This window comes from Theropithecus gelada, chromosome 18, assembly GCF_003255815.1.
Source record: "Theropithecus gelada isolate Dixy chromosome 18, Tgel_1.0, whole genome shotgun sequence".
Taxonomy (NCBI): Eukaryota; Metazoa; Chordata; class Mammalia; order Primates; family Cercopithecidae; genus Theropithecus; species Theropithecus gelada.
This window is the reverse complement of record NC_037686.1, coordinates 1,009,283-1,034,988: the sequence shown is the minus strand read 5'-3', so window position 1 is coordinate 1,034,988 and position 25,706 is coordinate 1,009,283. Positions and strand designations below refer to the sequence as shown.

Here is a 25,706-nt window from a genome sequence, read left to right as displayed (position 1 = left end):
ATTTCTGGGAATAGATGACAGAGGGACCGACAAATGTCACCACAAAGATACCATCACCACACCCAAATTGTGGGAGATTTTATAGGACAAATGACCGATGTTTTTCCTCAGGAATAAGCAGCATGGGGGCCAAAAGGGAAAGGGCACTGTTACAGAGGATCAGACACTCAGCTGCCATTTCCAGAAAATGTACTAGGTGGACAAAACTTGGATCCTTATCCAAGCAAATCAACAGCAAAGACACATTTTTTAGATAACTGTGGAAAACTGAAGACAGACCCGGTGTTAGAAGATGTTAATGCATAAATACGGATCTTGCTGAATGGGATAATGATATTGCCACCAGGCCAAAGTTGTAAAGAGCCCTTATCGGACTAATGTGTAGGACATTACATGACACCTGGAGGTAAGTTTGCAAGAAGAACAGTGTTGAAAACGCTTGAGGCTGGGGTAACCCACGGGGTTCATGACACGATTCTCCACACCGTTGTGTATATTGGAAACATTCCACAGTAAGTTTAACAAATTAAATTACATTTGAGGCCAGGCGCAGTGGCTCACATCTGTAATCCCAGCACTTTCGGAGGCCAAAGTAGGCGGATCACCTGAGATCAGGAGTTCAAGACCAGCCCGGCCAACATGGCAAAACTCCGTTACTAAAAATGCAAAAATTAGCTGGGTGTGGTGGTGGGCGCCTGTAGTCCCAGCTACTCGGGAGGCTGAGGTAGGAGAATGACTTGAACCCGGGAGATGAAGGTTGCAGTGAGCCGAGATCACACCACTGCACTCCAGCCTAGGAGACAGAGCGAGACTCCATCTAAAATAAATAAAATAATAAATAAATAAACAAACAAACAAAAATAAATTACATTTGAAAAAAAAAGAAATACTACTTCTGCCAGCACCAAGTGCCTGTGAGATGCCTGGGAGCCAGGCTCAGGGAGCAGCTTGGAAGGGGCCACTGTACTCCAGCCTGGGCAAGAGAGCGAGACCCCGTCTCTTAAAAATACATAAATATATATAAAGTTTCTCAGCATGTAGTTTCAAATTACTTTATTTCAGGAAACTTTTCTTGATTTACAAATTTCAGTTTTCCGTTCACTTTGGATTTCTTCTTCAGGGACTCCTATTATCTGTATGTCACAGTTTCTTCCCTGTCTTCAACATTATCACTTCCTCTTGAATCGTTTTTTCAGTCTTCCTTCCTTTCTTTCTAGTAACTGTTAAATTTTAGATTAGTTGTAGATTTACAGAACAATTGCAAACATAGAGGAACTAACAGAGTTCCTCTATGCCCCACACCCGGTTTCTCCTCTTGTTAACATCTTACATTAGAATGGCAAATTTGTCACAATTAATGAACTAATGCTGATCCACTGGTATAACTAAAACCCGCCATTGATTCAGCTTCCCTTAGTTTTTCTGTTTGTTTTGTTTTTGAGATGGAGTCTCGCGCTGTGTCGCCCAGGCTGGAGTGCAGAGGTGCGATCTCGGCTCACTGCAAGCTCCGCCTCCCAGGTTCCCGCCATTCTCCTGCCTCAGCCTCCCGAGTAGCTGCGACTACAGGCGCCGCCACCACCCCCACCTAATTTTTTGTATTTTTAGTAGAGACGGGGTTTCACCGTGTTGGCCAGGATGGTTTCGATCTCCTGACCTCGTGATCCGCCCGCCTCGGCCTCCCAAAGTGCTGGGATTACAGGCGTGAGCCACCGCGTCAGGCCTTAGTTTTTAACCTGATGTCATTTTCTGGGCTGGAGCTCACCGAGGACGCCCGTTGCAGTTGGTGGTTGCATTTCCTCCGTAGGCTCCTCCCGAGCTGAGACTCCTCACACTTTCCTTGTTGCTGACCAGCCTGTCAGTTTTGAGGAGGCCTGGCCCGCTATCCTCTCAGCGGGGATGTGTCCGGTGTTTTTCTCACGGCTAGATGGGGTTTTGTGTTCCGGGAGGGAGACCATAGAGGTAAGGCGTTCTTTTCACGCCCATGCGAAAGCACACACCACCGACATGGCTCACTGCCTGGGTGCTAAGTTTGGCCGCCTGGCTGAGGGACGGCCTCATGTAGTTTTTGTTTTAATAGAAATAGCACATTCTTCACGTGCTCACTGTATTACTATTCCTGCGTATTCAGGCGCTAGATGCTGTGATAAGCACTTGAGATCTTATTTCTTCCTCTGAACAACCCTGCGAACTATAGGTACCAATATTATTCCCATTGTACAGATAAACAACTTTTACACACACACACACACACAAAATTGTGGTAAAATATACATAAAACTTACTGTCACCCATTTTTACTCGCACCGCCCAGTGGCTTCAGTACATTCCCATCCGCGACCACACCCACCGTCTCCAGCGCCTTCTCATCCTCCCCACGTGTTCGACGTCTCGCCCCTGGTCCCAGCGACACCCCGGCTTTCGGACTTCGGGAGATGGAGCTGGTTTCAGGGCAGCAGGCCCACCCCGAATAGTCCTGGAGCCAGAAGGGAGCGAGCCTCTTCCTTCGGGTGGGGAACCCTTCACGGCGCCGCTTCCAAGGTTTCTTCCTCCTCGCCGTCTCCTGGGACTTTTCTAAAGCGGGGACCACGGCGCGGCGTGGTGTGCGCGGGCGGCGTGCGGTGTGCGCGGGCGGCGTGGTGTGCGCGGGCGGCGTGCGGTGTGCGCGGGCGGCGTGCGGTGCGCGCGGGCGGCGTCGGGGCCCCTGGGCGGGCTGAGGGCCGTGTCCTGGGGCTGCGTCACCCCGCTCCGAGGCGTCCCCTTTCCTGTAACCCGCTTCCCTGCGCCGTTCCCGACCGGAGGCTGCGGACGGCAGCAGCCCCCGCGGCGTTTTGAGTGGGGAAGTGAGCCGGGGCCTGTGCCTCTAGGGGAGCCGTGGGCGGATGCGTGGCCGCGGACTGGGCTCTCGGAGCTTCCCGTAAAACACCGGAGACCCACTCGACACGGCTGCGGGCCCAGACCCGCCGGTGCGGGCGCCTCTCGGGCAGGACGACTCCACAGCCAGCAGGAGAACTTTCTCGATCGCCCTGCGCAGATGCTCCCCTCGCATGAAATCACCGCTAGGCGTTAGCCGCGGGCGAAGCCCCGGCCCGGCCTCAGGGAATACTGAGGGGACCGCAGGTGCAGGCCGTGGGGGCGGCCGGGTTCGGGCCGGCTCTGCAGACCCAGCCCCACGCGGAGGGCGATGCTGGGGACTCGCAGAGCTCAGAGACCGCTGAGCTTCCCTCACTCCTGTTCGGCTAAAATGATTCATGTCGAACTCCAGCTTAGCAGATTGTTGCTCAAACACAGATATGCATTACCTGTCATTTTTATTCAAACTTCCTCAAAGTCCATTAAGACTATCAGAAACACAAGCAAATTAATATTGATTATTCAGGTGCTTTAGTCACTTCATCCAAAGACACTCCGGCGGCGTGGTTTCTTTGCATTCATGTAATTTTCTTCGTATTGCCTGCGTTCCACGAGCATCGGTTCATGAGACACTGCACTGAGACGGTAACGCCCGTAGGCTGCAATGCGATGCCCACCTTGCGCCTGCTCACCAGCGCCCACCTCCAATCCTGGCTAGAAAAGAGCCGTTCTTTTCGCTGTTGGAGAAAGGGCAGGACAGTCATGGAAAACTCAGCGCAGAAATCTGGATCCTTACATGGATAAACTGCTTCGTCCATTTTTCCGCGTTTGCAACCTGTGATCATTGCTCGAGTTCCACAGGGTGGGAAAAGACGCTTTTCCTTGTGCTTCTTGGTACACTGAACCGAAAACGATACTGAGTGACTCCCCCAACCCTGTATTTATTTATTTAATTTTTATTTTTGAGGTGGAGTCTTGCTCTGTCGCTTGGGCTGGAATGCAGTGGTGCGATCTCGGTTCACTGCAACCTCCGCCTCCCAGGTTCAAGTGATTCTCGTGCTTCCGTGTCCCAAGTAGTTGGAATTACAGGCGCCCCCGCGCCCCGTTAACTTCTGTATTTTTAGTAGAGACCTGCAGGGTTTCACCATATTGGCCAGGCTGGTCTCGAACTCCTGACGGCAAGTGATCTGCCCACCTCGGCCTCCCAAAGTGCTGGGATTATAGGCATGAGCCACCGTGTCTGGCCTATACTATGCTTTTTATTTGTATTACTTTTTATTGTGGTATTATGTTTTCTTTTGATCTGTCGTGGGTTGAACCCACAAATGTCAAATGGGGAACCCACGAATACGGAGAACCACCTGTATCTGGAGAGGAGTAAATGTCTCTACCACTTGCTCCACACAAAGTTAGACTGAAGCAGATTTGTTGGCTTTAAAATCAAGTCATCCTGGGGGCATTGGAATTAAGAATTTTTTTTTTTTTTTTTTTAGATGGAGTCTCATTCTTGTTGCCCAGGCTGGAGTGCAATGGCGCAATCTCAGCTTACTGCAACTGCTAGCTCCCAGGTTCCAGCGATTCTCCTGCCTCAGCCTCCTGAGTAGCTGGGATTATAGGCGTGCACCACTATGTCCGGCTAATTTTTGTATTTTTTAGTAGAGATGGGGTTTCACCATGTCAGCCAGGCTGGTCTCAAACTTCTGACCTCAGGTAAACCCGCCCGCCTCTGCCTCCCAAAGTGCTGGGATTACAGGCATGAGCCACTGTGTCCGGCCTGAATTAAGAATTTTTAGTTTTCTACTTAGATGCCATTATTTTCCAAGCAGAATATAAGTTTCTGATTCTATTGGTTAAGATACTGGTTTTTCATCAAAAATAAGTGACCGCACAGGGCAGTGGCAGACACGGCTTATTTCAGAGATGCTTCTCGTGGCTTCCAGAGCTGCCTTGGGCATACATGCCTGCCTGTCCTGCAGACCACAGGGTAGAGTCGCATCCGATCCGGAAAGCTCGAGTCTTGTCTTGCCACTGCCCTTTCCAAACTGAGGGCTTACGTGGCCATCCCAAAAGAACATTCAGTGCCAACTACTCCTGGTCTCTCACTTATTTACAGGTTTGTTGTTTTAACTCTCCCATAAGACCACAGTAGACTACAGTCGTTTTCCCCCATCACTGAACATCCACTGTCTCCTATAGTGCCAAGCACGTAAGTGTGTTCACTACATATTCACTGAGCAAATGAGCAATATTTCACTAATTCCAAATCGTTTGGGATGGCTGCAGCTTAGGGTGCCTTATCAGGGCAGGCGGGTGCTGAGGCTTTGTGATTTAAAATGAAGATGAAATTGTCTAAGGTGCCATAAGCGATTTTTTTGTGTTTTTTTTTTTTTTTTCCTTTTTGTGGAGAACGGGGTCTCGCTATATTACCCAGGCAGGTCTCAAACTCCTGGGCTCAAGCTATCCTCCTGCCTCTGCCTCCCTGAGAGCTGGGATTACAGGCGTGAGCCACCGCGCCCGGCCATAAGCGAATTTTAAGGAGGGTAACAGATCTTAAATTAGTTGGGAGCTGTGCTAAGTGGATTGGCACAAACAGGCATGTCTAGGCAGGAACCTGCTGCTGTGACCTGCACACACAAGGAAGGTTTAAGTCAGGGGTGTCCAATCTTTTGACTTCCGTGGGCCACACTGGAAGAATTGTCTTGGGCCACATATAAAATGCACTAGTAATAGCTGGTGAGCTAAGGCCGGGCGCGGTGGCTCAAGCCTGTAATCCCAGCACTTTGGGAGGCCGAGACGGGCGGATCACGAGGTCAGGAGATCGAGACCATCCTGGCTAACACGGTGAAACCCCGTCTCTACTAAAAATACAAAAAACTAGCCGGGCGAGGTGGCGGGCGCCTGTAGTCCCAGCTACTCGGGAGGCTGAGGCAGGAGAATGGCGTGAACCCGGGAGGCGGAGCTTGTAGTGAGCCGAGATCCGGACACTGCACTCCAGCCTGGGCGACAGAGCGAGACTCCGTCTCAAAAAAAAAAAAAAAAATAGCTGGTGAGCTAAAACAAAACAAAACAAACAAAAAAATTGCAAAAAAATCCCTCACGTTTTAAGGAGGTTTACAAATTCGTGTTGGGTCGCATTAAAGCCATCCTGGGTGGCTTGCAGCCCGTGGGCCATGGGTTGGACAAGCATGGAACTTTAAACCAAGGCAGGGGCAGTGGGAGCGGGAGTCACTGTGCAGAACTGACAGGACTTTGTAACCAAACTGGACACGAAGTCTAAGTGGAGGAACTAAAGATGAATTTCAGGTTTCCAGGGGGTGCCACCAGATAAATGGAATACAGTAGGAAGAGACGAAAGGAGGGAAATCATGTTAAATTTTAGAGGGTAAGGAGCTTATGCAATGACCACTTAGGGAACTGGATATATGGTTTATAACTCTGAAGTGACATCTGGCCTGGAGTTGAAGAAGTTGCATGTAATCAGCTTACAGTTATTAAAGACTTGCGGAAACATCAGATCACCCAAGGTTAAGTGTGTTAAAATAAAAGGCCCAAAAATGGAGTCCTCGGAAACCCCAATAATCCAGAGTCAGGCAGAAGAACTGAGACGAAGAAAACCCAGAGACAAGTCTTTCGGAGTCGAAGGAGAGATTTTCAAAGACAGAGTTCTTAATGATGCTGCCAAGAAGTCATAGAAGGGAAACCTGAAGAGCAGTAGCTTTATTAAGCTACAGTACAAGCTAAAATGGCGTTTCTGGGTCATTTCGGGAGTGGGGTAGCGTGTGCAGGAAGAGCAGACGTTTCTGGGTCATTTCGGGAGTGGGGTAGCGTGTGCAGGAAGGGCAGACAGAGGTCGCGGAGTGTAGATTCTTGCCAGCAGCTTTGCTGACACCACGGAAAGATCATCTTCCCATACGACTTTGTAGTATAATAAACTTTTCATGCATCCTTCGGGAAATATCTAGCAGGAATAGTTTACGTACTCCTAAAATAGACCCAGAAAACCTGGCATATAAGGCAAAAAGGAACCTAAGTCATTTAAAGATATGAAATAGATGTATTTATGAATATTTTATGAATTTCAAAGTTGGCAAAATAAAAAAAATTTGTTACACATATATTTTTGAGACAGAGTCTGGCTCTGTTGCCAGGCTGGAATGCAGTGGCACAACCTTGGCTCACTGCACCTCCTGGGTTCAAGCGATCCCCCTGCCTCAGCCTCCCGAGTAGCTGGGACTACAAGCGCGCACCACTGTGCCTGGCTAATTTTTTGTATTTTGGTAGAGAGGGGGTTTCCCCATGTTGGCCAGGATGGTCTCGATCTCCTGACCTTGTGATCTGCCCGCCTTAGCCTCCCAAAGTGCTGGGAATTGTTTGGGGAAAGCACAACATCCAACACAGGAATGATGCTGTGATTCTAAAAACTGCACTGAACTGCTGTACTTGGTTTGAAATTAATGTCGATCTTAAGGCAACACCATTATCCATATTAATACTCTCCCAAGTAACAAAGGAATATCGTAACTCTTCTATTATTGCTTTCACCTAACCTGTACGATTAAGAATAGAAAGACTATTGAAGGGCAACTAAAAAACCTTTTTTTTTGAGACAGAGTTTTCACTCATTGCCCAGGCTAGAATGTAGTGGTGAGATCTTCGCTCACTGCAACCTCTGCCTCCTGGGTTCAAGTGATTCTCCTGCCTCAGCCTCCCGAGTAGCTGGGATTACAGGTGCCTGCCACCAGGTCTAATTTTTTTTACTATTTTTAGTAGATACGGGGTTTCACTATGTTGGCCAGGCTGGTCTCAAATCCTCATCTCAAGTGATCCGCCCGCCTCAGCAATATGTCAGTTACTTGTTACAGAAATTATAAACCCACAGGAAAATATTCATTATTAGAAGCAGAGCTGTCCTAAGATAATGCACACAAACCAACATAAGACTATTTAACAAAAATATTTAATGCTGCCAAAAAGTATAAAAATACAGTAGGAATGGCAGTACAATACAAAGTAATCTCTCCTAATTTATTTCTTGTACATCTTTCTACATTTCATACACGCATTAAAAACACTTAACACATCCAATTAAAGGTTCTGCAAAGTCTTCTGCTGGTGGGTGCTCTTCATCCCCTGGATGTAAAGTTTACTTTGTAAACAAACAACTGTGAGGCAATCTAGAGGGTTAGCGAGCCTCACTTCAGTTTCCGGAGTGGGCTTCAGGTCTTGCTTTGCACATCAATGGTTCAAAATTTATAGCTGCAGAATATTCTCAAGTCATGAATATTAGGTGTCTGTCAATCTTGGCCTAAAACATAAAATAAGAAGTCATCTATTCAATTCATATTTACCAAACACAGACGAACACAGATGCACACAAACATAAAAGGACTAACAGTGAACTGAAAAGGCCACCAAAAATCATCCCCACATGCCGCATCCAACCACACTAAGTGCCCCACTGTTATCTTGGTAAAATGGCTGAGGTGTCGGATATCACACGGGGGTGGGGTGGTGCGGCCTCATGTGGAGGCGTCGTGACTTATATTCTTTTTCAAGAATTATGTGAATTTTTAAGGTCATGTTGTTTTACTCAAGAAGTGACCTCTATGTGATACTGACAGACAGACAGGTTTTAAAAATAATGTACCCACAAGAATTTAGCAAGACTTTATAGTATGTGCTAGACTTACCAATACTTTGGAATTCAATGCAAAAGTCTAATCCAATTTGGACCTCCACTGTGTAATACTGCTAAAAATATTATCAACATAATGTTTGAACATAAAGTCGGCCTATATTTTTAAATCACAGGTTGTTAGCAGATGCTTTTTGCCCTGAAGGATAATACTAACAATTATATCTACTGAAATGAAGTGACCCAATCTTAAGCTACTATTAATATAAAAGACATAAAATAATTGACAGATTTATTGCATTTTAATGCCAAAAAGTAAAAATAAATGAGAGTTCAAATAAGCAACAGATGGAATGGCTATTGTAAGGGCAGTTGAGTTTTTGATGTCACTTCACAAACTTTGCAAGAAACTGAACTTTTTAGGAGGTCAATGGTATTTCCATTCTTCCCCCAACTCCCCTCAGTACCACAAAACCTCCAAATCTAAATACTTGTCAGTATTATATCTTCACATATATATTAACAAATAGGAAATATAAATCGTACCCACACATTTAGTCAAGAACTCCCAAATGCTGAGAATTAGGCTACTCCCTTTAAAGACAGGGTATCTGGCATAACTGTATCAAGCACCTGTTCTGAACAGTCATTTTTTCCTTTGATTATCCAACACTGACAGAGAAATGTCAAGTCATCAAGAAAACATTCTCATTAGATATCTGTGAGTTCAAAACTACTATGGATGTTTATTACATGAATCTTCAGAACCTGAACCAAATGGCTGAAGGTACTTTTTATTGATTCTAAGTGCTGCAAAATATATGTTTTCCATGCATCCATGTTTTTTAAAAATAAACAACTTAATTCGACCAATCAACGTGAATGAAATAATGATCTGGTTTAGAGAATACTCTGATGTTCTAGTATTTCTCTGTTGCAGTGGTACTTCAAACTGGTGCACAAAGTTTTTTAAATGTGCTCCATTTAAAAAACAGAATTACTGTGGATTTTAACAGGTAACAGTGGTTGTCTATTACTTTCCCACTTAAATATTCCATTAAAAACAGAGTCAGGCCGGGCGCGGTGGCTCAAGCCTGTAATCCCAGCACTTTGGGAGGCCGAGGCGGGCGGATCACGAGGTCAGGAGATCGAGACCATCCTGGCTAACATGGTGAAACCCCGTCTCTACTAAAAAATACAAAAAACTAGCCGGGCGTGGTGGCGGGCGCCTGTAGTCCCAGCTACTCGGAGGCTGAGGCAGGAGAATGGCCTGAACCTGGGAGGCGGAGCTTGCAGTGAGCAGAGATCGCGCCACTGCACTCCAGCCTGGGTGACACAGCGCGAGACTCCGTCTCAAAAAAACAAACAAACAAACAAACAAAAAAAACAAAAAAAAAACCAGAGTCGATCGGGCACAGTGGCTCAAGCCTGTAATCCCAGCACTTTGGGAGGCCGAGGCATGCGGATCACGGAGATCGAGACCATTCTGGCTAACACAGTGAAACCCCGTCTCTACTAAAAAAAAAATACAAAAAAATTAGCCAGGCATGGTGGCGGGTGCCTGTGGTCCCAGCTACTTGGGAGGCTGAGGCAGGAGAATGGCGTGAACCTGGGAGACAGAGCTTGCAGTGAGACTGCGCCACTGCACTCCAGCCTGGGTGACAGAGCCAAACTCCGTCTCCAAAAAAACAACAAAAACAACAACAGAGTCAGTGTAACACAATAGAAAAAGTATGAGGTTGGGAGTTACTGGAAGTCTACAGATTGGAGAGTGAGTCTCAGTTCTGTTATGTACTAGCTGTGCAATCGGGCAAGTTACTTATTCTTTGACTCAGTTTTCTCATCTGAAAATAGGGAGAATGCTGTCTACCTAGAAGAGGTGTTACGTGGGTAAAATATAGATTATGTATTTAAGCTGGTTGGCAGAACTGTAGGTGTTCACCATACCTCATGTCCTTCCCCAGTATTTTGTTACAGATATACTTACCAAGAATAAACTATCATTTATAACAACTAAAGGACAGTGTTTTTAAAAATTCACATTATTTATTTGTAAATATTATTCAGGGAGGGGGGTAAGAAAATACAGTTAAATCATTGGGAGGGTTAATTGTTTTAAAGACTTTACCTGCAAGACTGAAAAGTAAAATGGGCTCCACTTTAAAAAATTCTTATAGATTCACTTGAATCAATTTTTGCTATTTTTATTTAAAAAGGCAAAGACAAGAGAAATGGGTTCAAACAAGTCAAATGAAACAAACGTGGTGCTTTCTGTGGAGACGGTGGCTCTCACACACCGCTTTATGCTGGAAGGCGCAAGGGTCGGGTGGGTGTGGACAGAGGGTCCACTCCCAAGTCAGCTCTACGCCTGAGGCCACGGAAAGCCAAACTGCACCAAGAATAGGTTGTGCCACCAGATATCCACACTAATATTCTACTAAACTGAATTGAGGCTAATCAGAAACTTCTCTTAAGGTGCAAAGATGCCCTACAGATGACTTACCTAGGTTCCCACTCCTGAATTCACCAAACTCAAAATAACTGAAGTTTTTAATAGCAGAAATTTGATATATCAAGAGCAACCTGTCTCTGAAAAATCTGCCAAATTAGAGCCACAATAAAGAACTTGATGTGTCTTTAAAAAATGGTCTGTATAAAGAAAAAAATTCCTGTGCAGTTCTTGGAGCTCCTCAAAACATACTGTCTAACGCAAAACCAGAAAGGCCTGAAGCAGTTTCTGTAACATCCTCACCAAATTGCATAATTCCCACCTTCCATCCAAAATTAAAAAAAATAAAGTAGGAAGAGTTCAAAAGTCTGAACTTTTCATTCTCCCAATGCCCAGAGAGGGTCAGGGCTTTTTTTTTTCAAATAGAGATGGGGTTTTACCGTGTTGCCCAGGCTGGTCTCGAACTCCTGGGCTCAAATGATTCTCCAGCCTCTGTCTCCCGAAGTACTGGGATTACAGGAGTGAGTTACCAAGCCAGGCCCGGTCAGGGCTCTTTGAAATGTTTTCCTTGTCAGATTGTTACCCATTAGAGACAAGGCCTCGCAAACCAAGTAAACACTTCTATCCATCACTGCTTACAGTCAGCGATGGCTCTATCCTGGGCTAAACCGTACACAGCAGGAGAAAAGGCTCAGCAATGGCAGTGAGGAAAAACGCTCCGCTCCCTGAAGGACAATGAGTCTTTCCAGAACCCAGGCGCCAGGGGAGACAGCCTTAGGAGAAAGCACATGTGCAGCATTGCTCAATACTGTTCTTGGAGCAACTGAATGTGCTAAATATTCAGAAAATTCCTGCTGCTGAGGGAGAAATAACCAAACTCATACTATTTTCCTAGAAGTTCTTACTTAAATACTACTACCCAAAGAGGAGTGAAAAGCTTAAATTCTTAATTCTGGATGAACAACACAATGGCTGTATTAGGACCAGGCACACAGAACAGAGCCACTGAGTGTCCAGTACTGGAACTGGGGAGCTCTCGGTAGAGCAGGGATTGAGGAGGCCACACAATCTGAGCTGCTTCCCACCAAGACATGTTACCCCTTATACATACTCACTGGAACAAAGACAGCTGTAATTTCTAGTGTAGCTGCACTTCTAGGGGGAGGTGGGATTACAGGAGTGAGTTCCAAGCCAGGCCCAGTCAGGGCTCTTGGTAACGCTGTCCCATAGACACTGCTTTGAAGATAGGTATAAGGGAAAGTGGAACTGAAACCAAACAAATGAACTGGGGAGAAGGATGAGTGGAACAGGTCAACTCCAGGGTAAACCACACAGGTGGCTTTTAAATCGTGAAAAAATACATTTCTATTTTTCAAAATTTCATTAATAAGATTCTAGGCCCCTACCATCTAAATAAGTCAAAGTCAAATAAGGGCCTCTTAAAAGTAAAAGAGACTTTATTAGCTGTTGATGTATAAATGGGAATGCAGAACAGGCATTTCTGCTATGCACTGTGCGTCAAGCACAGCCAGGTGAGGGAGGGCCTCAGACACCTCTCCCTGCGGGGTACAACAGACCGAGAGGAATCTATGCCCTGGCTACACATCACGGAGAACCCATGTGTGCACCTGCTAGAAAAAAAGATAAACCAATGTTTACAGAACTGGAACTCCTGCTTGAACACAGAAAATGGACTACATGCCTGATGACATTTGGCTTATAATAGAATATATATTTTTAAAATATATATATATATATCTTTAAAATGTTTATATCTATTTTATATACATCTCTCTGTATGTGCGTGCGTGTATATCTATAGAGCGAGCGAGCGCGCATGCACGCGCAAGAGAGAGACACAAATATATAGAGACAGACAAGTCTCCTCTATTGCCCAGGCTGGAGTGCAATGGCTCCATCATAGTTCACTGCAGCCTCAAACTTCTGTGCTTATGCGATCCTCCTGCCTCAGCCTCTTGAGTAGCTGGGACTACAGGCATATGCCAACATACTCAGCTAAAATTTTTCTTTTTTTTTTTTTTTTAAGTAGAGACCCAGGCTGATCTTGATCGAACTCCTGGGCTTAAGCAATTCTCCCACCTTGGCCTCCCAAAGTTCAGGGAATACAGGTGTGAGCTACTGTGCCCAGCAAAAATCTGTTTAAACATCTGTATCTGAAAAGTAAAAATCAAGGCAGACTAGATTTTTAAGTCTGTACAATAACCAGGCAGGCAATTTGGGAATGTAGGTACTCATTATGGTATAGAACAGTCAACCAAAACACTTTTAATACCACCAGGTTCTGGTCTGGAACTGGATATGTAATCTAGTCAGTGGTATTTTTTCTCAGAGGGAAATGAGTTGCAGTTGCAGTCTTTCTTTGAGAATTATCTAATTCTAGTACATGTTACACATCTGAGACTTTTCAATGACAGCACCATAAAAGGATGGAGAAATGCCAGTTTCAGGTCGATTAACAATACCTACTTCATAAAATTGTGTTGAGGATTAAGTAGAGTAATAAGTAACGAAAAAATACAGTGTCTGGAATACAATAAACGATCAATAAATGGTGCTTTGAACTGACTGTTGAAAGCAAAAGAGTTGATATAAAAATTGGAAGACCGTTTCATATCATAAACTGCTTTTTAAACCAATAAACACTTTTTGATTCATACCACCAACTTTAGTTTAAGACAAAGAGGACAGGCACAACAAGTGCACATTAGCTTAGAGTCAGAACCCCTTCCACTGACATACCATTAAAAGAAAACAATTAACACATTTTTTTTCCTTCCTTTCTCTTTTCTTGTTCATTCCTTGGTAAAAACATTAGAACAACAATGAAATGGACTAAGAACATAAAAGGACCAAAAGGCCGAAAACCTGACAAATGTATAAAGTCTCCTCCAACACAAGAAATGGCCTTTATATTGCTCTAAAGTCCTCCATGTACTTATTACATGTTACTTTTTAAAACTCTTTAAGAATGCAGAAAATGAGTATTTTCATTTTTATATGGATACATTAAACATGGAGAATTATATTTTTACATTCTATATATGTGCAAGCACAGATAAAAGTCAGTCATAGGCTAACATAAAATAAATACTTGGCTAACATTGGAAAGGAATATATAACTTCTTGGTGTAGTTAGAGAACACGGCATTAAACCAAAGGTTGCTGTCAATCTATTAGCAGAAATAGATATGAGTGGAAATGAGCTAGATACGAATTAAAAACTCCTGAAAATAAAAAAAAAACCCTGTTTTTAAAAATTTTTTCTTCCTTAACCTATTCAAAAAGCAACACTACCTCATTCAAGTCAAAGTATAATATCTGACTCTTAAAATCTGTTAAAATTAGAAAATATTTAATATCATGAGGACCTAAGGATACAACCAGTTTTTTTAAAGCTGTAGAGCCCATCTAGAATTGCTAACTTTTTCCTCTGGCTGTTACCAGAGAAGGCAGCCACGTCTGTCTCTTTGACCAGCACACCTCACCAAATAAAAAGTCAGGATAACGATCATGGGCACAACACGATGTCATGTGTTTTCACGACATCCACCAAAAAATATGATTACTGGTAAACACTGAACACTATTTAACGCATCCACTGTCAATGCCCTTCTCAAGGATCTGCGTGGAGAAGGAAAGATGACTAACCTTAGAAGTGTACCAACAAGTGTTCATCACACTGAATGTGGTTTTAAAAATATACACGACACCACCCAGAAGGACAGAAAGCATACAGAAAGCAAAGCATAAGCGGATGAAGCGCATTCAGCCAGCAGAGGGGTGAGGCACGTCCTCCCTGGCACTGGCTTCCTCAAGTCTTCACCTGTGTACCGAAAACAAGCCTAGTTTCAACTGGAAATGTCATAAGGTCTACTTATATGTGACTTGCAGAGTAACATACTGTATTTAGCAAAGACAAACCAATACAAACCGGAAAGAGGTTTTAAACCAATAAAAACCTGAAATGTGAAGGGTCTTGGATGCCTCAACACATGTTTAATGCAGACAGACATAAAAAAATGTCCCTCTTACCTCCTCTCCATTTCAAGGTTACAGGACACAGTAATACTGAATCAGGACACAGGCACATGTTATATAAATCTTATTTAATATATAGTACCACCTACATCCTGCTTTCATACTTTCAACATAATTTAACACATTCAAGGAGACTATGCAAATCAATTCAAAATATCTATCTATACCAATGGTTTTCAAACTTTTTTTTTTTTTTTTTGAGACAAAGTCTTGCTCTGTCACCAGGCTGGAGTGCAGTGGCAATCTCGGCTCACTGCCACCTCTGCCTCCCGCGTTCAAGCGATTCTCCTGCCTTAACCTCCCAAGGAGCTGGGACTACAGGCATGTGCCACCACGCCCAACTAATTTTTCTGTTTTCAGTAGAGACACGGTTTCACCATGTTGGCCAGGATGGTCTCAATCTCCTGACCTCGTGATCCACCCGCCTTGGCCTCCCGAAGTGCTGGGATTACAGGCGTGAGCCACGCGCCTGGCCACAAACTGTTTTTTGTTTGTTTCTTTTGAGATGGAGTATCACTCTGTCGCCCAGGCTGGAGGGCAGTGGCGCGATCTCGGCTCACTGCAACCTCCGTCTCCTGGGTTCAAGCAATTCTAATACCTCAGCCTCCTGAGTAGCTGGGACTACCGGTGCCCACCACCACGCCCAGCTAATTTTTGCATTTTTAGTAGAGACGGCGTTTCACCCTGTTAGCCAGGCTGGTCTCGAATTCCTGACCTCAGGTGATCCACCCGCCTCGGCCTCCCAAAGTGCTGGGATTACAGGCAAGAGCCACCGCGCCCGACCAAACTGTTTTTAAATGATAACTGCCCCCTTTAAAATACTTAAGCCTTATGCAGACACCTTAAGTGGCACATAAAGAGACAAGGCAGAGAGGCTGTGGTTGAAAGTAACTTGATGACCCACCTGGACATCCAATGAGCATAGTTTGAAAACCACTGAAATAAGGTATGCTATTCATAATAATGTTTGCTATCCATGCCTCCTAGCAATTAAATTTACAAAACAATTTCAAGTTTAAGACAAAAAAGTTAAACACTGAATGGAATGTTGAAATCTGAAGAAAGCTAGCACTCAAATGAGCAGTTAAATTCATTAAACAGTATGCTTTAAAAAAATATTACGAAGTTAAAATGACAATGTAAGATTTGCATATCATCATACTATTTATTGAAGTAGAAAGAACCTGAAAAATGTTTACTTCAAAACTTCAGTCTAGTAAACTGAAATCATGAATCATAAAATGCTGCTTCTTACTTTTGCTTCCTAAATCATAATTTACCCCAACTACATTGAAATTTTCATGAAAAATGAACATATTAATAATGGGATTTACAGAAACCAACTTCTTTACAAAAGTCTTGACCAATTGTTACCTGACTATCCCAGTAAGGAGAATTTTCCTTCAAAGATATTTTTAGGAAAAACTTTTGTTTCTTTGTTTGCTTTTCTTTTTAAAATGGGGGAAACTGTAAAACATAAAAGAAATGCAATGTATAGTAGAAATTGCTTATTCCGACTTCTAACTCCTCATATCAAACTCCTCTTTAGAAAAATGGAAAATGTATCCAGTACAATTGAATCAACACACAATTTATTTTTTTATGTAACAGATTTTTCAAATTGAGCTCTTAAAAAGTACAGTTAACTACAAAAGATTAAATATTTATAAAATATATTTACCCTGAAATGTTTAAGAATATAAAGTGTTGCTGCCCATGTCAACAGTACATTATACATCACACACATTATTTAAATGTCATTTTCTTTCCATTAATAACGTAGATAAAACCACAATATTTATTGCTTGTATCAAGTGCAGGTTAAAATCCAGATAGCCTCCAAAAGCAAATCCTGTGATAAAGGATTTCTCAATGTTGGTCAGGTGAAATACTGCGTTTGACATGTATGAATACAGTTGCAAAATTTACCAGTTTTTAACAAACATGAATGTCTTTATTTTAGACAGCCATTTACAGTTTGGGTTTCAGAGGGACCTGCAGTGAAGAGTCCTGAGATGTTGGGCTTGTGACTGTAAATATCACTTATCTGGTTGATGTCTATTCTACTGCACCGTTTCTGGGATATGAGGCGTTTGCTGCAGACAAACCCCTATGATTAATGTAGCACTGTCAGCTACTAGTGCAGAAGCTTGCTGGGCAAAATTAATTGTTTATTTATAGGGCATTTTGCTGAAAAAACAGTGTCCAGCCAACAAAAGCGCCAACCAAAATGACTGACACAAACCCCATCTTAGTGAGAATAGGTTGCCAATATAACCACCTTTTTCTTTTTCGTTCATTCTCATTTAGCCTCTGTTTCATCTGCTGCACCTTCTGAGCTGTGGTGGCCTTTCTGTCCTCTCGGATACGTTTCCGTAGAGCACTATGAAGAAATAAAAACAAGTAAAAGGAAGTGCACACAGGGCAGGACTTGAGTACTCTAACACAGAGGACCTAGGCGCAAATAAAACCATTCGTATCCACATAGTTTTCACCCTACTTGAACACAGGAATAATGAGGGGAAAAGCTTCAATTTTTTTTTTTTTTTTTTGAGATAGCGTCTTGCTCTGTCACCCAGCCTGGAGTGCAGTGGTGCAATCTTGGTTCACTGCAACCTCCGCCTCCCACGCTCAAGTGATTCTCGTGCCTCAGCCTCCCGAGTAACTGGGATTGCAAGCGTGCACCACCATGCCCAGCTAATTTTTTGTATTTTTAGTAGAGATAGGGTTTTGCCATGTTGGCCAGGCTGATCGAACTCCTGACCTCAAGCAATTCAGCCGCCTTGGCCTCCCAAAGTGCTGAGATGAGTGAGCCACAGTGCCCGGCCAAGAAAAGCCTCAATATTCTTAAATGATTCAGAGATGTATCTTGACAACCATTCCTGGTACAGTTTTATATTGATAACTGCTTTTAGTGGGACCTGAAAATAAGCAAGGAACTTTCTGGAAATGTGAAATGATGACTGTCAGTTTTCTTTCCTTCTTTGTTAACTAGTCAGCAGAAGCAGGAGTGGGAACACAAGGGGGTACTGCCTGCATCTGATCCCCTTTCCTGGTCATGTTTGACGGTTAAGGCTCTTATAAAAGCTATCTATTTAATATTTCCATGAATGTTCTGTTCTGTTGTGGGAGCACCTATTCTTTTCTTTGACCATACACATTTCTAGCTCCCATTTTCGTAGTCGATACAGAATTTTTTTTTGGGGGGGTGGGGGGATTGGGTGGGGGATGGAGTCTTGCTCTGTTGCCCAGGCTGGAGTGCAGTGACATGATCTTGGCTCACTGAAACCTCCGCCTTCCGGGTTCAAGCAATTCTCCTGCCTCAGCCTCCAAAGTAATTGGGATTACAGACGTGCACCACCACGCCTTGCTAATTTTTTTTTTGTATTTTTAGTAGAGATGAGGGTTCACCATGTTGGCCAGGCTGGTCTCGAACTCCTGATCTCAAGTGATCCGCCCACCTCAGCCTCCCAAAGTGCTGGGATTACAGGCATGAGCCACTGCGTCTGGTCTCAGAAATTTTGTTTCAATGGAAAGTCTCTTGACTCCCAAGATACTTAGTCCTGTTCTATATAAATAATAATGCCACCCAGCTACTCAGGAAGATGGCTTAAGCCCAGGAATTCAAGTCCAGCTTGTGCAATACAGCAAGATCTTGCCTCTCTATAAAAAACACACACAAGGCCGGGCGCGTTGGCTCATGCCTGTAATCCCAGCACTTTGGGAGGCTGAGACGGGCGGATCACGAGGTCAGGAGATCGAGACCATCCTGGCTAACACGGTGAAACCCTGTCTCCACTAAAAAAATACAAAAAACTAGCCAGGCGAGGTGGCGGGCGCCTGTAGTCCCAGCTACTCGGGAGGCTGAGATCTGGCCACTGCACTCCAGCCTGGGCAACAGAGCGAGACTCCGTCTCAAAAAAACAAACAAACAAACAAACAAACAAAACACACACACACACACACACAAAAACAAAAAAATGGCCAATGGCAACATGTAGGTTACTATTTCTTCCATCCCCCTTTTTCACTTTTCTGTATTACAGCAAAGGCCTAACTAGCTTCCCTACTCTCAAATTAAATATTATTGCCATGGTAATTTTTCTAGAGCATACTCCTAGACATGCAGCTTGATTTAAAACTTTTTTTTTTTGGTTACAGGGCCTAGTGCACAATAGTGCTTAAAAATCTCAAATCCCTCTTCAATGTCTCCTACATTGAGACTACTTTTTTCCTGGTCAAGATGTTTAACCTGAATTTAACTACGATAAATAAAGATTAAAGAAATGCATTGCGTGAGGTATTCTAAAAGATAACTGGTCTAGAAGCTTCAAAAATACAAATGTCAAGGAAGGAAGAAAAAGGTAGAGATTAAAGGAGACCAAAGACTCACATCAACTAAATACAGTATGAATCTTTGATTAATCTTGAAATATTTTTTAAACAGCTACAGAAGCTGCGATCAGGAAAATGTTCTCAAATTAGATCGTGGTGCCAGCTACACAATTTGGTAAATGTATTAAAATTCATTGAATCGTATACTTTAAAGGAGTAAACTTTATGGTATATAAATTATCTTTCCATAAAACTTTATTAAAAAAGCTATATGATGAACCTTTCAGACAAGAGAAATCTGAATTGAATTATGTATTAGAATACTTTAATCAATGTTACACTTCTTTGGTGTACTGGAACCTTCTCTCCCCAAGAGATTGTTAGTGGGAATATAAAATGGTTCAGCTGCCATAGAAAACAGCTTTTGACAGCCCCTCAAAAAGTTAAACATAGAGTTACCATATGACCCAGCAATTCCACTCCTAGATACGTACCGAAGAGAACTGAGAACACATGTCCACACAAGTGCTTGCCAATATTCTCCTGCTATGCAGAACTTTGTTCTTGCCATTTTTTGCTGTTCTCCAAATTTGTTCCCCACTAAGATAGAAACCTTCCCTTCTCTCCTGTCCTCTCATTTCAATTATACTCAATTATCCTCGCTCCACCCCCTCCAGCCCTTCTATTCTACGGCATTTAATTGGAAGTAATTTATAATTTACTAATAATGTGCTAACTTGGGTACTTGTTTTATCTTCATAACATATTCCGCAACTTGAGGACGGACTGTGTTTTGCTATTTTTGTTCATCTTATGGTGCTTTCTCATGTCTTTTTCACTTTTTGTTATCATATACCTAGGTATCCCTGGCTGTCTGAACTCCATCTGAATATTTGCTATAATGACTTGCAAAAATTCTTACTCAGAATTCACTCTCTGAATTGAAAATTCACTATCACAAATATGCATGTACCTGCTAGTGAAAAACATTTGTGTTCAAGCGTAGGCAAAATATGTATAAAACCAGAGGGGGGGTTAGCCTCCCACGGACCCTTTCTCAGCTTTTGCCAGGAGCCTGGGGGTATCGGTAACAAGCTTCCAATTTAGATATAATCTTTAACATATTATTTCATTTTTTATTTTCATTGCAGTATAAAAGGCAATTATAATTTGTATCTAGTATTTTGTCATTTACCATATAAGCCCAATAATGAGTCCATTAAGTGTTGTATGATTACATAATTAGTGCTTTAAATGCTATATAGGAGTTTAAAAGGTTTTGTACTATATTTGGGGGAACTGATTATGCTCTCTGGTTGGGCTGAGAACATACTATTTTTCTCATTTAAAAGAATGGAATGGAGGTTTTTGCTTTCCAAAAGTGCACTACATGATTCAGGAATGGACTAGAGACAAATACCAAGGCATGCCTTTATCTAATTTAAGAACACAATTCCAGAGAATGACAGACTACTCTCGATTTGTGATAAAATCTTTTCTTCCTAGTGGGGCCTAAAGAAATTAGTCTGTGTAATCACTTGCCAAGTGGGACCTGCCCAGGTTTTCCCATATATTTATATTTATGCAACTTAGGCCATTAATCAACGGGAATGCCTCCCGTGGACCCTTGCCCACAGAAGATCATGTGGTGTGATCATGGCTCCCTGCAGCCTCAACCTCTTGGGCTCAAGCAATCCTCCCACCTCAGCCTCCCTTGAGACTACAGGCATGTACCACCACATTTGGCTAATTTTTGTATTTTCTGTAGAGACAGGGTTTGCCATGTTGCGCAGGCTGGTCTTGAACTGCTAGGCTCGAGTGATCCACCCGCCTCAGCCTCCCCGAGTGCTGGGATTACGGGCATGATTTCTGGGTTGGACTGTAATTGAGAATACTGGCTTTCAAACTCAGACTGTAACCTACAGTGAGAAACAGCCTCACAACAGAGTACCCTCACACACACACTTACATATGTACACAATGTATATGTAAATAGACGGAATTTATACATCACACATACATGTATAAAAACAGGTTAAAATTCTTTTTTAAGTTCAGGGGTACGTACACATGCAGGCTTGTTATGTAAGCTTGAAACTTGTGTCGTGGAGGTTTGTTGTACAGATTATTTCATCCCCCAGGTATTAAGCCTAGTACCCATTAGTCACTTTTCCTGACTGTCCCCCTCCTCCCACCCTCCACCTTCCGAAAGGCCCCAGTGTGCGTTGTTCCCCTCTACGTGTCCATGTGTTCTCATCATTTAGCTCTCACTTGTAAGAACATGTGGTATTTGGTTTTCTGTTCCTGCATTAGTTTGCTAAGGATAATGGCCTCCAGCTCCATCCAAGCCCCTACAAAGGACATGATCTCGTTCTTTATTATGGCTGCACAGCATTCCATGCTGTGTATGTACCACATTTTCTTGATGCAGTCTATCATTGATGGGCATTTAGATTGATTCCATGTCTTTGCTACGGTGAACAGTGCTGCAATCAACATACACGTGCATGTGTCTTTATAGTACAATGACTTATATTCTTTTGGGTGTAGACCAGTAATGGGATTGCTGGGTTGAACGGTATTTCTGTTTTTAGGTCTTTGAGGAATCACCACACTGTCTTCCACAATAGTTGAACTAATTGACACTCCCACCAACAGCGTTTAAACTTTCCTTTTTCTCCACAACTTCGCCAGCACCTGTTAAATTCATGTTATTATTTTTGATATGCTGATAATGTTTTAAAATGTTTATAATCCAATAAACTTCACAACTATGTGATTTGACCTTCAATTTGAAAACCACTGCTTTGGAGGATATTCAACAATGAAAATGAATACAAGAAAGTACTGTGTTCTATTTCTTTTGAAAGTTGAAATTCTGGCCAGGCATGGTGCTCCCGTCTGTAATCCCAGCACTTTGGGAGGCTGAGGTGGGAGGATCACAAGGTCAGGAGGTTTCACCTGGCCAACACAGTGAAACCCTGTCTCTACTAAAAATACAAAAATTAGCTGGGTGTGGTGGCGGGGGCCTGTAATCCCAGCTACTTGGGAGGCTAAGGCAGGAGAATTGCTAGAACCCAGGAGGCGGAGGTTGCAGTGAGCCAAGATTGTGCCACTGTACTCCAACAACCTGGGTGACAGAGCGAGACTCCATCTTGGAGGGGAAAAAAAAAGTTGAAATTCTTTCGATAAGACTTATTAGGATCTTTAATGCAAAGCTATCTGTAGGTATTAAAAATTACTGGGACTGATTAAAAAATAAAACTGTTCAGAGTAACCTTTATTTCACACCCCTCATCCTATGCTCTTCTTTTACATTTCTTTTTATCTTTTTTTGAGATAGAGTCTTGCTCTGTTGCCCAGTCTGGAGTATAGTGGTATGATCTTGGCTCACTGTAACCTCCTGGGTTCAAGCAATTCTTCCACCTCAGCCTCCCAAGTAGCTGGGACAACAGGTGTGTGCCAGCATGCCTGGCTAATTTTTGTATTTTCAGCAGAGACGGGGTTTCACCATGTTGGCCAGGCTGGTCTCGAACTCCTGACCTCAAGTGATCTGCCTGCCTTGGCCTCCCAAAGCACTGAGATTACAGGCGTGAGCCACCATGCCCAGCCTCCTCTTTTTTATTTCTGTAACCTTGTTTTTGCAATCAGCCTTCTCCACTTACTTTTCTGTTGGGACTCTCTCTCTGCTTTCAAACATGCACCAGTCTCATTTATCAGACACGAAAGGAAAAAAGGGAAAGAAGAAAACAACGCCACCACATGTGAAAACATGTACAGGCACATACACACACAGACCCCATAAAACAGCCTTTGGCAATCACTCTGTAACTCCGGAGTGGTTCTTCTAGTCTCCTCTGTATTCGCAGCCTTGGATGAGTGATTTAACTCACTGGGATTAACATGGCTGGTCTGAATCTTTGTAGATTAAAACTCAACACTTCTGAAATACTAAGAACGCCATTTCAGTCATCAACCCTGTTTTTCATTTAATTCTGCAGATAGTACTAGATAAAAGGGGGAAAAAAGCAATAACACTAGGAATCTGAAAGCCTTACTATTGAAAAAGCTAAGGTAATTTAAAACTATTACTTCCTGATTTAAAGGTATTCTATTTAAGATGAAAAAAGGAACCAAAAAACATCATGCTTTCTTTTGCAGTCTAAAACTACTGAAGTCAAAAATTAGGAATAACATTGCTAAACCATAATAAACTCTTCCACTGTAATCTATAATAATACATGTATTATGTATTGGAATATGTTATTAGCACTGATAAAATTTCACGTTTAACTTTTATATTAGGAAAATAGAGCAGTGAAGCTATGATGTATGACAGACCTTGACTATTTTCATTCCAATCTAACAAATACAACCACAAGATAAAATCCCCACAATAAGAAGTATGTTTGGCAAAAAGTGAAGAAGAAAAGGTATTCAGACATGCAGGACAGAGCAAATAAAAAGCTCATTCACTTTGCTATGTGACTTATACCAGGTTACCAGCTTCCTAATCTGTGACAGACAGTCTTAGAAATGTAGTTGTAATTTAAAATTCTGAATAGATGCCACAGTCATACGGATTTTTTTTAAAAACGCCTTTTTCTTCCTCCAGTAATGGAATTAAGCTTACATGTTTAAATGTTTTATTAAAGGCATATTATCAGTTACGTTATAACTATAGTACAAATGGCAGATATTCGTATTACTTTCTGTACCATACCATATATTTTAGCACCTAATTATATTAACTTTTACACTCAATCATGATTGTTTTAAAGGATTTTTGAATTGGTTTCTATTTATAAGTATTGGCTGAAAGCTCCTTGAGAACATCTTTGTCATCAAATACCCTCAGGTAAGAAACAAAGGTTGTATTAATTTGGCCGGGCACAGTGGCTCATGCCTGTAATCCCAGCACCTTGGGAGGCTGAGGCGGGTGGATCACCCGAGGTCAGGAGTTCAAGACCAGCCTTGTTAACATGGCGAAACCGTCTCTCTACTAAAAATACAAAAATTAGCTAGGCGTGGTGGTGGGTGCCTGTAATCCCAGCTACACAAGAGGCTGAGGCAGGAGAATCGCTTGAACCCAGGAGGTGGAGCAGTGAGCTGAGGTTGTGCCACTGCACTCCAGCCTGGGTGACAGAGAAAAAAAAAAGGTTATATTAATTCAATAAAAAAAGGGCCTATATTATTTCATATCATATATCATATCCACATAATTATTTATTATTATTTATAAGACAGGGTCTTGCTTTGTCACCCAGGTGGGAGTGCAGTGGTGGTTATCTCAGCTCATTGCGGCCTCGACCTCCCCGGCTCAACCAATCCTCCCACTTCAGTCTCCAGAGTGGCTGGGACCACAGGCTCGCATCACCACACCTGGCTAATTTTATTTTCTGTAGAGATAAGGTCTCACTATGTTGCCCAGGTGGTCTCAAACTCCTAGACTCAAGTGATCTTCCCGCCTCAGCCTCCCAAAGTGTTGGGATTACAGGCGTGATTGTATTTTCCTAATATAAAAATTACATACCTGAAATCCTATGGCACCTGATCCCATAAAATTTATTTCTAAAATAAAAAAGCCTCATCTTTCAGCATGTAGTTATAGAAAGCTTACCTCTCACTGTTCTCCTCCATTGTGTCTTGCATTTTAGAGGGAAGTCCTGTACATCGGTCACCTGTCAGTTTTTCTTCTTCTAGACCTATTCTGTTCCCATTGTATTTTTCAGTCATTATTTTGTTTGGTGAATGATCAAAGGCAGGAGATAAGTCTTCCTTAGAAAGTTCTTTCCATCGTTTCTAGGTAGGGAAGAGAAATAAAAAACACTAAAAATTTATTTTCCTTAAATAAAAAAAATTTATGAATTAAAATCATATATTCAAGTTAAGAAAACCCAATGATGCTAAAAGATGAGTGAAAAAGAAAAAGGCATTTTGCCATACTGTAGCTTGTAACTATGCTTATTTTCATTTCAAAATTTTATAACAATAAAGCATTTAATATTTATGTACATCAGTATATAGTTGAATATAATAATCTTAATAAAATCTCGTAGACTTCTACCTATTTGAGGGCAAACTATACTAGGACCACACTCAACTATTAGTCATAGTTACATAATTTTAATATTGGTATCCAGATCCATGAAACTCACAGCAAGCTAAATCCATTCAATGCAAAGAGGTGCTCTCTCCAAGGTACATTATAATAAAGCCATCAGAAGTTAGACATAGAGAATTCTAAAAGCAGCAAGAGAAAAGGATCAAGTCACGTGTAAGGGAATCCGGCAGGTTCCCATCAACAGATTTCTCAGAAAACCTGTTCATGCCAAGAAAGAACGGCTTGTAGAGAATCGGATAATATATTCAAAGTGC

The 25,706-nt window shown here is 42.5% G+C and overlaps 1 protein-coding gene across 5 annotated transcripts in view; it reads right to left on the bottom strand.

Annotated features, from left to right (window-relative positions):
- Window positions 1-7,788: 7,788 nt before the first annotated feature.
- PTPN2 (protein tyrosine phosphatase, non-receptor type 2) overlaps window positions 7,789-25,706 on the bottom strand; it is a 97,748-nt gene continuing 79,830 nt past the window's right edge. For 2 of the 5 annotated variants that reach the window (XM_025365464.1, XM_025365465.1), the window contains 3 exons: window positions 24,949-25,130; window positions 17,275-17,376; window positions 7,789-8,155 (listed from right to left, as the gene is read on the bottom strand). In XM_025365464.1, the coding sequence (XP_025221249.1) occupies window positions 8,134-8,155; window positions 17,275-17,376; window positions 24,949-25,130 (306 nt within the window). In that variant the 3' untranslated portion in view covers window positions 7,789-8,133. Of the gene's footprint in view, window positions 8,156-16,141; window positions 17,377-24,948; window positions 25,131-25,706 lie in introns of those variants that run through there. The other 3 variants (XM_025365463.1, XM_025365467.1, XM_025365466.1) reach the window with 2 other exon arrangements.